General features: G+C 52.6%; 1 protein-coding gene across 32 annotated transcripts in view; it reads left to right on the top strand.

Moving 5' to 3' along the window:
* The window catches only part of EPB41 (erythrocyte membrane protein band 4.1), a 110,848-nt gene that overhangs the window by 5,772 nt on the left and 90,055 nt on the right, over positions 1 to 15,021 (top strand). For 29 of the 32 annotated variants that reach the window (XM_038160772.1, XM_038160742.1, XM_038160743.1 and 26 more), the window contains exons 2-3: positions 12 to 225; positions 4,195 to 4,446. In XM_038160772.1, coding sequence (XP_038016700.1) covers positions 12 to 225; positions 4,195 to 4,446 — 466 coding nt within the window. Of the gene's footprint in view, positions 1 to 11; positions 226 to 4,194; positions 4,447 to 5,421; positions 5,631 to 5,818; positions 7,753 to 8,981; positions 9,256 to 15,021 lie in introns of those variants that run through there. The other 3 variants (XM_038160780.1, XM_038160747.1, XM_038160753.1) reach the window with 3 other exon arrangements.

Consider the following 15,021-nt stretch of genomic DNA (forward strand, 5'->3'; position numbering starts at 1 on the left):
TTGCCTTCCAGGTAGAACCACAGGCCTGCATGTTCCCATGCCAGTGTCCCTCCCAACCTCTGCAGTGCCCTGCGGGTACCAGCCACGTGTGGGATGCCTGTGGCTGCTGCAAGGTGTGTGCCCAGCAGCTGGGAGAGCTCTGCTCCTTGCACAGGCCCTGTGACCATCACAAGGGACTCTACTGTGACTTCTCAAAAATCCACAGAGGCAGTGGGATCTGCTTAGGTGAGAGCTGCAGGTTCTGTCCTTGTGTGTTTTTTTCCGTGGTGCCTCCCCAGAACACCCATCAGAATTTCCTTGGCACTTCATCCAGTGTCATGCTGGGAGATCAGTGCCAGCCCTGGGAACAGCAGATCCCCTGGCACACACACAGCTGGCTTCTCACAGCTCCAGCGAGGTATGAGTGGGGCTGTGGGACTCTCCTGTGTCCTGTGACATCCTCAGGGGACATCCTCTACCCTTTGGGCAAATATCAGCAGTCTGAGCTCTTACTGAAAGTACTTTTCCTTGGAATATCCTATCCCAAATCCCTCTGCCTTGTGCCAGGGATGGGTGTTCTGCACTTGGCTGCTTCTATGCAAGAGGCAAAGTGTATTTCTGGCCATAGCATGTGGGTGGGAAGAGCTGAATAGCTCTTTCATCACACTGTGTCTCTCTGGAACATGAGAATTCCAGAGCCAGGTAATGCAAATGCAGAAACTGCTTTCTCTCCTGACACCTCTTTTCAGCTAGAAAAATTTTTTAATTTTTTTTTTTTAGTAGTTCCTTCTGAAGCAAGCAGAAAGTATTTTGGTCTAGAGGAAAATAAAGTATTTCCGCAACCTCCTGGTCTTTGTTTAAAAACAAGACTCCTCTGCCCCATCTCTGACAGGAGATGACTTTTTTTCTTAAATTCAAGCTTTTCAAAATAGTCAGGAAGACTTAAGAGTTGGCAGTTTATTGTGAGTACTTAGGGAAATGTTTGGCCACAGCACTGGATGTCTCTGGAAAAGATCCAGCACCAACCTGAGACAGAATCATAGTATCATGAAACAGTTTAGCTTGGAAAGGATCTTAAAGCTCTTTTTGAGCCACTCCCTGCCATGGGTGGGGACACCTTCCACTATCCCAGTTTGCTCCAAGCCTCATCCAGCCTGGCTTTGGACACTTCCAGGATTGGGGCAGCCACAGCTTCTCTGGGCACCCTGTGCCAGGGCCTCAACAGCCTCACAGAGAAGAATTTCATCTCAATATCCCATTTATCCCTAGCCCTTCTCTAACTGTGTCTAACTTGGTGTTTACTCCTTCAAGAAGTTTTTACAAGTTGCTTCATTTTAATTCCCCAATTTCGGGGATTTTTGGAAGCTGTGTAAGCTCCTGGTACTTTCTGCAGACATTGAGACACCTGAGATCTGAGGATTGAAGCTTAATAAGGCAAACACAGGTGTGGTGACATCCAGCAGGTGTGAGCTGCATGCTGCTTCATTCCAAATGGGAATGAGGTGTCTGTTTGTAGAGAAAAGGTAGCAAAATCACAAGAACAATTTCCTCAGGAGTGTGGGAGACACCATTTCAAAATCTCTCCATGAAGCCTTGAAATCATTCTAATAAAGGTGCTTTGTATTCACCAGACATCTAGGTGTGATCCAAACATTTTGGAGTGAGAGTCCCCATTTCCTCCTGCTGTGGAGGAAATCAGACTTGCAGACACAACTGTCCTTCCTGATTTTAAATAAGAAATTAAGCTTTTCACAGCAAAAACTGCAGTTAACAGAGGCCAGGATTTATTTCTAAAATGGGCCGAGGATTGCGGCCATAACATCCTTGGGTGATGTTTTTATGATGTCCACATGGATCTGTTGGAAGATTTTTGAGGGTTTTTGAGGCAGTGAAGGAAGCTGGAGGAGTGAGTCAGAGGAAAGGAGGGATCAGTGTTTTGACTTATAAATTTATCCAAATAAGCAGATGTGCTAGAAGGAGAAAGGAGCTGAGGTATCAAGGGAAAAGTGTCTCAGTTGAGACCAGTCTGTAGGCTGTATTGGGAGACATGGGAAGGGAACCATCAGAGGGAAACTTATTTTATTCTTGTGTAATATTATCACATTCCACATATTTCAGAGGAATCCTTTCCTTCCTGCAGAGACCTCGGAGTATCAGAAAGGTAGAGAGGATCCTGTAGTAACTCTGAAGGTCCTACAGGTGACAGGGGGTGCAGGGAGCTGATAGAGCTTTATAGAGCAGCTCTTTCAGGGGTGCCATATCCCCTGAGAAAAAGGGCAAAAGTTTCCTTGGCTGGACTTGGCGTTTGGGCGTGAGTGGTGCCAGGCAGAGCCAGGGAATAAAGAGCTGGATCACTTAACGGGCCCTGTCTTTTCGGAGCCTTAATGAGATCAGGTCAGTGGGAAAGGGAGGTCATGGAGAGTAATGAAGAGCACAACAGAGCGATTGAGTTTGGAAAACACAGCCCCTGGAGCAGGCTGCTATTCTTTGGGAGGGGAGGAAGGAGAGGGAACAGCATGATCTGCTCACCGGGATGGAAGAGAGTGTTTAAAAATAAGTATGAATGGTTGTATAGAGGGAGGGTGGTTGAATGGCTTCCACTTTGATGGAAAAAGTGAGGATTTTGAAATGTCAAAGTTGGAGCACAGGAGTATTTTTATGCCAATGACATTGTAAAGAGTTGCAAGATGAGATGCAGGTCATGATAGGAACAGTCCAGAAGGATTTGTGTCCCCTCAAGGGATAAGGATGGGATGGAAAGAGATTCTTACTCCTTGTTTGATTCTAACACTTTCTGTCTGAAACAGTGTCCCTGGGCAAACAGGACTTAAGGGAAAACACATCAGGTTTCCTGGAAAGCCTCCACAAGCAGTCAAACATCCTTCCTTTTGGTAACTTCCCCATAGAGGTTTGCATGGATTTTTTTTTATATATATTTTTTTTTAAGGTTCAGGATTGCAGAAAACAGCAGCTGCTGAAAACTGTCCAAAATCAAGATTTCTGTCCTGTGAAAACTCTGAGATTTCAAAATTTATTTTCAGGCTCAGAGAAAAAAAAATTATATGTGTGTGTGTGTGTATATATATATATATATATATATGTATATATATATATATATGTATATATATATATATATGTATATATATATATATATATATATGTATATATATATATATATATATATATATATGTATATATATATATATATATATAAAAGTATTTTTAAAAAAACCTCAAATTTTTCCATTACTTATTTAGAGTACTCATTTGGCTGTGTCAAAACTTTCCCTTTCCATTCTATCAAAATATTTCATCTTCATCTTTATAGTATCAAAATAATTACCAGAGCAAAATGCCTCCCTCTGTGGATACTATCCCATGAGTATTTTGGTTGAGCATAGAGGAAATGTTTCATATCAAATGGTTCAGTTGGTTCTTCTTGAAAACATTCTTGGTTTTAATCAGGTAAGCGATTCCTGCTGGAAAGCTTCCATTGGGAAAGTTCTAGCTAATGCGGTTGTAAGACCTTGGAGCGTTGTCGTGCCTGCAGAGTAAAGGTTGCTGCTCTGTGTCAGATATTGTTGAGTTTCCTTTTTTTTACCCATTTAAGTTTTATTGGGAAGAAGGCAGAATCTGGTAGGATGTCTGGAGATGAGAGATCCAGAGATCAGAAGAGAGAGAACTGAAAAAAAATGGGGCTGGAAGGAGGAAGAGATTTGTGTGTCATAGAGGGGCCAAAAAGTTCATCAGTCCAAAGTGTCATTTTTATTTGTAGGTACTGTTTGCATGGGGGAACCAGCCGTTCTTAGAAGAGCATTGCCTACTGGTATCCCAGGAGTATTGAGGAGCAAAGCCATGCTCACATGCCATGTCAGGAATGTATCTTGCACAGCACCACTGACTGGTCACTCTGAGCTGGTTGGGAAGAACTCTGACAGAGAAACAGGCTCTTTACAGGCACCGAAGACAAAATCATAGTTAGTAGCTCATCCAGGTGGAAAAGAAATTTTTCTAGAGAATTTTGGGAGGACCAGCACTTCTGAAAAATCAGTTTCAGGAATAGCCTTGGGTCCAGGGAGGCAAATACAGCAAATCCAGCACTGGGATGACAAAGCAGGGGAGGATGAGCTCTGTCCCTCCTCAGGACCTCTGTGTCCCCAAGGCAGGGCTTCAGCCCTCTGCTTACTCCTCCTTCTCCTTCTCTTCCTCCCCCAGCTCATGAGGGTGCGACATGTGACCTGCTGGGCAAGATCTACCTCAATGGGGAGAGCTTCCAGCCCACATGCAAGCTGCAGTGCATCTGCATGGACGGGGCCATCGGCTGCATCCCGCTCTGCTCCGATGACCTGCGCCTGCCGTCCCCAGAGTGCCCCAGCCCCCAGAGGGTGAAGTTCCCCAAAAAGTGCTGTGAGGAATGGGTGTGTGAGGAGGGCAGCGAGGATAACCACTTTGGAACGGCCACGGCAGGTCAGTGGGGCATGTGGGATGGGGCCGGGAGCTGTTTGCTGGGGAAGAGGAGTGGATTTGGAGCTGACTGGTTTGGGACTGGTGGTGGCTTTGTGCATCATCATGATGGGGGTGAGTACCAAGTGTTGGGTTCCAGAGCTAAACACTAGGTCCAGCCCACCCAGCTGCTCTATCACTCCTCTTCCCAGCTGGACAAGGGGGAGAAAATAAATGGAAAGTGACTTGTAGGTTGAGATTAGGCAGTTTGCTAAAGCAAAAGTGAAAGTTATCATGTGCACAAGCAAAGAGAAAAAAAATAGATTTATTTTTTACTTCCCATCATCAAGTGGTGTCCAGCCACTTCCTGGGAAGCAGGACTTCAGCACATGGAGCAGTTGCACCAGAAGGCAAACATTGTGAATAGCAATTTCCCTCTCCCCCTCTTCCTCCTCATTTTCTTAGCTTTTATATCTGAGCTGACATCATACGGTCTGGAATATTCCTGTGGTGAATTTGGGTCAGCTGTCTTGGCTGTGTCCACTCCCAGGATCTTGCCCACTCCCAGCCCCTTGACTGGGGGCGAATGTTGGAGAGACATCACTGATGCTGTGCCAGCCCTGCCCAGCAGTAGCCAAAAACACTGGTGTGTGACCAACACCTTTCCAGCCCCCACTGCAGAGCACAGCGCTGGAATGGCTGCTCTGGGAACATCAACTCCAGCTCAGCCAGACCCAATACAAAGTGAAACCTTAGTGGTGTTATGAGAAAGCTCCTATGTCCTGAAGTGTCACAGCAGACCTCTATGGAGCTGGGCTATGTAGGAAATGGCCCCTGCTCACCTGCATCCCCTTCCTGCTGAGAGGCCAAGCATCTCATGGGATGGGCCAGACCTTTGCTGATGGTCCTGAAGTTTTAAACTGAGTTGGGAGCAGCCATGGAGCTGCCACTCTGTCTAAAGCCCTGAGCCTTGCCTTGCGTCTCTTCTTCATGGCTCAGTTTTCAGGGAGGATCCAGCTCACAGGCCAGAGCTGAACAACCTGCAGGAGAACTGCCTGGTGCAGACCACAGAGTGGAGCACATGCTCCCAGAGCTGCGGAATGGGCATCTCCACCCGTGTGACCAACAACAACCCCCAGTGCCGCCTGGAGAAGGAGACCCGGCTCTGCATGGTCCGGCCCTGCGACTTCTCCATGGAGAAAAACAAGGTACAGTGAGGTATGGTGCTGGAAGAGAGGGGACACAGCACCCCAAATGCTGGGGACAGCCTTGGGAATGATCCTGGCTCTGTGCTTCCACTTTCTCTGTGTCCCATTGCCCAGCGACGGGGTCAGAGCACAGGCCTCAGTGCATCTTTCCTGCCATGTCCATGGTAATTCATCTGCTCTCTCCCTAGAAGGGGAAGAAGTGTGTGCAGACCCCAAAGCAGCGCCAGAGCCTCCACTTTGAGTTTTCAGGATGCACCAGCACCCGCTCCTACCGGCCCCGGTTCTGCGGCAGCTGCTCAGACGCGCACTGCTGCACCCCGTTCCGGACTAGCACCATGGACGTGGAGTTCCGCTGCCCCGAGGGGGACTTCTTCCAGAGGAAGATGATGTTCATCAAGATGTGCTCGTGCCACTACGACTGTCCGCGAGACAACAACATCTTCCTGGCCACGTATCACCGTTGGATGATCGGAGACCACGTCAAGATTGAGCAGCAATAGCCCTGTCTTGCCAGATCTAAGGTGTGCAGGAGGGCTCTGCAGTGCTTTCGTAGCTGTGTCCTGGCCAATGCAGCCTCTTCCCCTTCTGTGAGGGGCTGTGCCTTCCACAGCAGCACCCTTCACACCAGCGGTCCCTGTGTTCCCAACGAGCCGAGGGAGGAGCCGCAGCAGCTCCAGCCCCCTGACCCCCACCCACAGTGGTGTAAAGGTCAGTGAAGGAACCAGAAAGAGGCTTGAGCTGCAAACTTGATCCATATTCCTGCTGGCCAGAAGAGAGAGTGGTTCAAAGTCATGTGGCTCCCACCTGTCTCCAGCCCAGACCACAATTCCTGATTCAGACCCCAAGAATTCTTCCGGCATTATTAACTGGGGGTGGACCAGGCTGCCAGACCAAGATGTGTCCCCAGAAGGTGCTGCTCTGGGCAGCTTTTAGTGCCTCGATGAACATTTCATAGAGCCATGGAGTGGTTTGGGTTCAAAGGCACTTTAAAACTCATCTTGTTTCAACACCCTGTCATGGATAGGGACACCTTCCACTAACCCAGGCTGCTCCAAGCCCCGTACAGCCTGGACTTGGACACTTCTAGGGATGGGGGTGGGGCAGCACAGCTTCTCTGGGCAACCTGTGCCAGGGCCTCACCAGCCTCACAGGGAGGAATTTCTTCCTAATCTTGTCAAAATGGCTCTGGGGTGGGAGAGTGACTGGACCCCACAAGCTCACACATGCACAGTGAGGCTGCAATTGTTTCAGCTCTGGAGTCTTTGCTCTGGATGTTTTTAAGTAGGAGGAACACTGTTTAGCTCCAGTCTCCCTGGTGATTTTAAGGTACTGGCAAGAGAAATTCTCCTATTTGTAAATGGTGCAGATCCCATATGGAGTTACTGGGGCAGTGCCATGGAGAGCTGTTGGCACTGGTGTCTCCAGCAGTGGGATTTCCTCCTGGCCACAGACTTGGCAGAGTCTCTCTGCCAGGAGAGGACCCCATTGCCAGCCTGTAGCTCCAGAAAAGGCCACCAGCAGCCAGTGCCAGTGGTATGTCCAGCAGCATGTTAGCACCTTTGTGGGACTGCTAAGGTCTTGTCAGGTGTGGAAAAATCTTCTGATTTTTAGCAGAGATATCCAGGTACGGCACCTGATGCTAGTTCTTAAGTCATCCTTGCCTATCACCATTGGAAATCATGAAGAATTTCTGTTCCAGCCAGGCAGGAGCAATAGCCCCAAGGCTTCACCTCACCATATCTTCCTACCCCAGATTAGAGCCCAATGCCAAGGGACATTCCCAGCTGTCCCCAACTGCTGCCCTGAATTTCCAGACTGCTGACGTACCAGCTCAGGGCCCATGTTCTATCCTAGCCTCTGTTCTTTCTCTCAGCCTGCAGCAGCTCATGAGCCTTCACTCTCCTGTAATCAATTTGAACTGTAAATAATTTATCTGATGTTGTTTCTGTTTTTAAGGCCTTTGTACAGTCCCAGAATCCTGTTGGTACAGCCCTGCTCAGGCTGTTACCCCTCTCTTAGCTTCTCTCCTGCCATTCATACAGTTGCTGAGTCTCAAAACATCCTGAGGTTGCGCTTTACTCAACACTAATAAATATCTCTATTTTTTATATCTCTGAACTAATCCCTTTGTGTGAGGCTCCTGCCTGGTTCCTCTGCTGACCTTTCCCCAGTGCTGAGACCTTCTGTAGAGTTGATGGCTGAGTACTGGAGGGGAGGGGGTGACGGGGGTTTTTTTCCTGTTCCCAAATAGCAGCAGGATTGATGTTAGTGTTTCACAGACACCTCTGCAGCCCACAAAACACAGCTCCTCCCTCTACGGCTTGGAGGGGGGACAAGCAGAGCCCCCCTCTGCCTGCTGAAGGACCCACAAGTCCTTAATGCCAGATTAAAAATAACTCCGGGAGCAGATGTGAACAAAAGTCGGTGATAACAGGGCCAGAACGCGAGGGGCTTTGCAGTGGCTTAACAGCTTACGGATTCATCATCCTCTCATCACATTAGCAGGGACTCCCCCCTCTCCCACTCCGCAGGGCCTAGAGGTTCTTCCTGCTCCCAAACTTTCAGCCTCACCGGGGAAGGCTTACGGCTTCCAGGGAGGGGCGCATGAGGGGGAACAAACCCCTGTCACGCTTGAGCTGCGTGCTGTTGAGGTTCTGAGCTCGGGGCGGGACGCGGCCCGTGCACCTCTGGGGGCTGCAAAGGCCCTGGCAGAGGCAGCGGTGGACACACAGTGACGGTCCTCGCCAGTGTCCCCAGGGCGGTGACCATTAGATGGCACCAGGAACCTCCCCATGGGGCCACCCCGTCCCCAGGGCAGGGGACAGTGGCGTGCCCTTGGGGTGCTGGGGGAACTCGGCAGCTGAGCGTGACCTCGCGTAGCGCCCGCCAGGAGTGCCCGCTGGGTGGGTACTCCAGCCCAGTCCCGGCACCCAGTGCCACCGCAAGGCCACCACCGCCAAGCCAACGGAGACAGCAGCGAGGCCCTCGGTGCTGGGGCCGAGTTCCGTCCTGCCGCCCCCTCCGTCCCCGTCCTCGTGGGGGCCCTGTTCCGCCTTATCTCCGCAGCCGCCGCCTGCGCGACACCGATAACCCGGGCGTGGCCCCAGGGATGGGGTCGGGCTTGCGGGCTTGCGCTTCAGTGACCCTGACGCCCTTACCGGCTCCGGCCACGCTGCAGCCTCCTGGGGTGGGCTCAGGATGGGGACACCCTCGGCTCCTCCAGCCCCCGGCAAGGACGGGGTTTTCCCTAAGAAAACTTTGGAAAATAGTGAAAAAAAGCAAAAATATCTACAAAAGCCCTGATTCTGTCGGCTTTGGGAGGCTTTGGGGCTCTGCCATGACGCCGGGAGAACGAGGGGGGGAGGCACCTTCTCCTAATTTGGGCCTATGACGTCACGGAGGCGCAGGGAGGAATCTCTTGGCCCCACCCCCCCGCCCATCACCTGTGGGCCCCGCCCACTGCAGCTGCGAGCGCTGGCCCCGCCCCCTCCGCGCTCTGACGGGTGGGGCGGCAGCCAGTGGGCGCGGGCAAGGGGGCGGGGCTCGTGTGGTGACGTCAAGAGGCGGGGGCGGGGCCGGTGGTGCAGGTGGAGGCAGCGCGGAGCGGAGCGGAGCGGCGGCCCCGGTGAGTGGGGGCAGGTGAAGTTCCTCGGGTGTCAGGCCTGTTATGGGGCGAGAGAGGTTTTGAGGGGAGGGTGAGAGCTGTAGGGGTCAGGCAAGTTATGGGATGCGGGGGTGCGTGGGAGTCCTGGGGTGCCTTGTGGGGGGTATAGGGCTCGGGCAGGTTTTGGAGGATTTGGGGTTCCCTAGAGGGACCCATGGTAGGTCAGTCTGGTTGTGGGCTGCAGGGTTGTAGAAAGAGTTGTGGTGCTCTGGGAGCACATGGAGGCTTAGGCTGTTTATGGAGTGGAGGGGTTGCCAGGGGACATGGGGTGCTATGAAGCAGGGGGTCTCCAGTAGGGTCAGGCTGGATGTGAGGTGATCTGGGGCTGCGGGAACCAGGGGCACCCGTAGAGGTCAAGCTGGATGTGAGGTGGTTTAGGGTGTGCAAGGGTTTGAGGGGGGGCTGGGGATGTCAGTCTAGGTGTGGGCGACCCACGGTGACTGAGGTGAGAAACAGGGGGTTGTGGAGAAATAGGGAGTGTTCAGGGGCTGGGGGAGACTAGGGAAGCACCTGCAGTGCTCTCTCATAGGAAGCCTATGGGGCAGAAGGGAAGTGAGGTGCTCTGGAATGCTCTGGAGGTGGGGAGATCCCTAGTAGGGTCAGGCTGGGTGTGAGGGGAATGGGGTGCACTAGGGCTGTCCTAGAGACTCTGAGTTAGGGCTGCAGGGGAGGATGTGGGGTGGAGGGCCACACACAGTGGATTCATGCTCAGGAGGTGGATGGGGCCCTGCCTCCCGGGGAGTGGCCAGCCCTGGGATGTTTCCCCCCATACTGTTGTTTCTTCTGGTGCAGTGGAGGGGAAAAGGCTAGTGCAGCCTTGGGAAGTGGGGTTCCCCCTGCACTCCACAGTCACGGCAGCAGCAATGGTGTCCCATCCTGGGAGGTGGCAGCTCCCGCTTTGGCATTTGAGTCCAGCTCTGTTTCTTGGAGCATTCGGTGGTGCTGGGGCTGTGCCAGAGATGCAGCAGCTCAGCCTGTGGCTTCAGGGTGGCCGCGATCTCTTCCCGAGACACCGTCTGTGCCCGCCGGGATGGTTCCCAAAGCCGGCGGCAGTGGCCGAGCTGCAGGGCTCCTGCCGTCGATTCCAGTCCCGGCGCCGGTCGGGGCCGCGCTGAAGCCTCCCATCGACTTCCCCACGCCCGTAGGGGGGTCGATGTCTTCATGTCCCCGCCTCGACGGGGACACTTTGTGCTGATGTTGCAACCATAGGCGTGTGCGGCGCGCTCGACGGCTCCTGCAATCTCTTCCTCTCCTGAATTTCGCCCTCCTGCAGTCGTGGTGGGACGAGAGGCTGGTGAACCTGCTCTGGTGAACCTGCTCGTTAGTCCGTGCCGGTGGCGGGTCCGAGCGGCTGGTGGGATTGCAGGGGACAGCGGGGGACAGTGACTATCTTTAGGGCTGTGTTGCAATGGAGGGGTGTGCCTTGGCTCGGCGCTGCCGGCAGCCGCCTCCTCGCCCGAGGATTGACTTACACCGAGGCTCCCGCATGGGGAAAACCAACAATTGCTCTGCGGTTTGTGTGAGCAGGAGCGGGGGGCTGTGTTGGGGCTGTGAGGCTGAGCCAGGGGTCGGACAGTATGGAGGCTGGTGTCAGTCACACATGCCCTGCATGAGGTCAGGCTGTGCGAGGTGTGCAGGGCCGAGGTTTGGGGCGCGCTGTCGGCCCCGGCACTGTCTGCCGCTGCCATGTGTCTGCCACTGCCTGGCAGTGGGAACAGCTGAGCTGGAGCAAACCGCCAGCATGGGAAAGGTTGATGGTGGAGGGAATCTCTGCTACCTCCTGGGAGAGAAGTTGCCCTGGAGCACGGGAGCAAGTTGGGTTCTTGCAAAGTGCATCCCAGAACGTTTCCATCGCTGTGCTCCCTTCCTGAGGCTTAGTGGAAGCACAAATGCCGCTGTAGGACAGAGCCAGAGTCAGGTCTCTTTTAAGTCCTGTTTCTGCCGGAGTAACCTGGTTAGTCCGTGGGAATAACTTGCACCAGAGTTGGGGTGACATGGAACCAAGGCTCTATGTTTGGCCTGTGAGCCATTGCCCTGCTCATCACCACTATGCCTGTGGTGGTGCAGCTGCACCATGCCTGTCTCTGAGAGGAGGCAGCTGAAACTGTGGAACAATTTGCATTTCCCCATGAGTACAGTTCCTCTCCCAGTCCCGGGGCCTGTGTAGATGTGGGTCTCCTCCAGCTCATGGTGCTGGCAGCCCCTCAGTTTCTCTGACAAAGTGGGGCATGTGCTGCTTCTGCTTGTGGTGATGATAACAGCGAATCAGCAGAAGCAAAAAGTTGATCTGTGCATCAAACTACTTCCCATGGTTGTGCTCAACATGTTCTATGGATCTGGGCCTCTCCTGTTCCTTCACTTTGCTTTTCTTCATGCTTAGGAGCAACTTCAGGCCTTTCCGAGAGGGCTTGAAACCTGCTGAGGAGAGAAAGTGCCTTCTCATCTGCAGCAGTGCTGTTGGGATGAGGCTCTCTCTTCCTGATGCGCAGCCTGGCAGCTGCTGGAATTGCCTGCAGCCGCACTGCTCCGCAACGCACGCACGTCCCCCCAGGCTGGCATGGTCCTTTCGGAGCCAATGGCGGGGAAAGGATTTCTCAGAGAAAAGGCAAAACATCAGCTGTTTTCCAAGGAGGGCACTTTGGAGTTATGTCACTGATTTAATATATAGCAAGGTTTTTCTGAGCTCCCTGCCCAGCTATTTCCAAGAGGGGAAGGCAAATTGCAGGTGGTCCCTGTCCCAGAGGGCAGGTATTGTCCTGTCTCTGCTAAGCAGTGTTTCACCTTTGTGTTTACAGCTGCTGGAAGAGGATGGAGGCTGTGGTGGCTGGAAGTTTAGAGTTATAATTGGCTCTTGGCCACGCTGGATGTTGCGGTTGGAGGTGTGATTTGGGAAGGGGGTGGACTTGCCCATCATTAGCCCAGAGGTGTCTCTCACTCACCTGCCTAGGAAGGAGGGGGATGTCTTGGTTGTCCTTTTTATGAGTTTTGCTTCATGTAGTGATTTGTGTGAGCTCTAAGCTGGGATTCCCCAGGAAGGGCTGCAGTTGATTGTTCCTATTTAGTGTGGGACTAGTACCCGGTGGATGAGCAGTATCACACAGCAGTTATCCGAATGAGGCCATGATGGTTCAGGTCCCTCATATTGGGACTTTGTCATGCCATCCCATTCTGAGCTGGTGGGAACAGCCAGGTGGGCTGGCTGGGGCTCTGGGGTCTGGCCAAAGCAGCCGCCGCGGCTGCCCATCTCTTCCCCACTAGAGGCTGCTGATGACCAGAGAATTTTCCATCCCTGCTCTGAGAAAGCACTGGGGTCTGGAATTTGCAGGGTTGAGCATCCCGGCCCTGGCTTTTCCTGCTGATTCACCCTGGAGACAGCAGTGCACTTTCCTTGGCAATGGCCGGGTTCAGGGGGCACATCTGCTCCCCTGCCAGGCTCACAATAGTTCTCCCTACTTCATTAAGTCTTAATTAGGTAAATGCACCGGGACCATGTGCGAGGCCATTGCCAGGGGACATGGGTCATGCGTGGAGCCGGGTACCAGGGATGCCGGCTACCATCCTGCCTGCCTCAGGGGTTTTTCCAGCTGGGTGCTGAATGTGGAATGAGTTCAGGCTCTTGTATTGTTTTCCCAGAGGATGTGTGCACAGTGATAAGAGCTTCAGCCCACTGGTATGAACCAATTGGCAGAAAAGCCAAGGATTAGTTAAGCCATGGAAAGGATCCTTCCCTTCTGGGAACAGCCATGGTAAAGTCACCCTATAGACACAAAGGAAAGTCTTAGTCCAGGCCACCAAAAACCTGGGCAGGATGGGTTGTAAAACTGAGACCCTGGGAAGGTGGTTAATCACAAAACAATGAGGTGTAAAATGAAAGGCAGTGGCTGCTGCAGTGGAAATGCAGGGAAGGAGTCTGTGGAGTTGCACAAGCCCTGCTGCCCTTGTTGGTGCAGGCAGTGCTGGGTGGGCAATGTGGTGCCAGCTGGCTCTGGCACAGGGCACAGATTCCCTGACAATGGCAGAGCAGTGCTTTACATAATCTGGGACTTGCCAAACAAGCTTGAAGGTCTGGAAAATCCTTCTGCTATTGTTCATGCTCAAAGTTTGCTAAATTTCCTGGTTTGATCTGCAGGGCTGGGTTTTGTTTTGGGACCACAGTGGGGGAAAATGCTCTTTGCACAGAGGAAAGAAAAGGGTGTTTGTGGCATTTAATCCATTCTCTGTAGATGAAACTATTTTTGTGGTTCACAAGAGGTTTTGAGCAGCTGCTTGCAGCTTTGTAGGGCTGCAGGACTCTCAGTCTATCCAATTAGTATGGTTTGTGTCTAGTCCCCTCCTGATGCCCCCCCTGAGAAAAGCCTGGACTACCAGATGAGGATGGGGCGCCGTGGGCAGGGCTCACACAACTACCATCTGGGCTCCTGCCTCAGAGCCTGTCGGGACACAAATGCCGTGTCGGAACAGCTTTTTGCTGTCTCAACCCATCAGACCTTGAGGCTCCGGGAAGGCTCCAAAACTGCCACTCGTTGGCGGATTTTAGAAGAGGCTTGATGGGAACTTGGGGTGTCTTGTTGTGCTGTGTCAACCCTGGTGGTACTTCCTGGTGGTTTGGGGCAGCTGGGAACCCCTCTGGGAAGATGCTGATGCTGTGGGAGCCACCCCAGGCCCATCCCAGCCTGTGTAAGGCTGTGGGCTCGACCTGGACGTGTTTCCTGGTCCTTGAGAAGTGTTTTGGGGCATGGAGCCTGCCTTTGCTCCTCCATTTGCTCACCCAAAGCCCTTTGCCAACACAAATAAAGCCCCCGTGTGCTATTCAATTAAATGAAGAAATCCTGTTATAATGTTCTCTGCTTGTTTATGGATAAATGATTGAGAATCCCAACTTTTCCTTCCATTCCTGGGAAAGGCAGGTTTTGTAACAAGGAATGGGGTGAAGTTCTTGCTGGTCCACTTACTGTGAGGCAAGTTTTTGAGCCCTGGAAAGCAGCAGAGGAAGAGGAGTCTCAGCCTAACAGTATGAATACATCCTCTTATTAGAGGTGGCTTTGAGTGCCTTTTATGTACGTAATGGCCACAGTTGACCAGAGCTGTATTTAAGGAGGGGACATAAGGCTTGGCACGTGCTGGGAGCCTTCGGTGTTGACTGCAGTGGCATTACAGCAATCTGGTAGGTGTTGCTAACAAGGCAGTGCAGGGCAGCTATGGGGAAGCTCTGAGCCTTAGGGCCTGGGAAATTTGGTGTTGGCACTGACTTCAGCTTTGAGGGGGGAAGTGGGGTGGACTGGTGCCTCAAAGCATCACCAGGGTGTTAAGGCAGCTGCGCGTCATGCTTATGTGACCTCTGTGACCCGATCTCTCTGATTGCTGTGGTGGTTTAGGTGCTCACTGGATAGTACCAGCCATCCAGGGGGTTGTAATTTTGTATCCACTCTCCAAAACCCCTTTGAGATGGATAAGCTGCTTGTAGGCACTCCAGAGGAGCTCTTTGTCTGTGCTGAGGGTATGTATTGGTCAGGACAGCATGAGTTGCCTCCCTGCCCCCGGGTGAACTCAAACGTTGAGTGTGGGAACGAGGGAGGGCAGATGTTAGCCCGGCACAGAGCCACGTTGAGCTGTAACGTGACTTTGTGCGTCTGTGTTGATGTTGTGCTGGAGGTGCCGTGTCTGACGTGGAGGTGAACCCCTCCCATATGGCCGGGATTGGCCTCGCCCAATCCCTGGCTGCTCAGA

Source organism: Motacilla alba, chromosome 23 (assembly GCF_015832195.1).
Source record: "Motacilla alba alba isolate MOTALB_02 chromosome 23, Motacilla_alba_V1.0_pri, whole genome shotgun sequence".
NCBI lineage: Eukaryota > Metazoa > Chordata > Aves > Passeriformes > Motacillidae > Motacilla > Motacilla alba.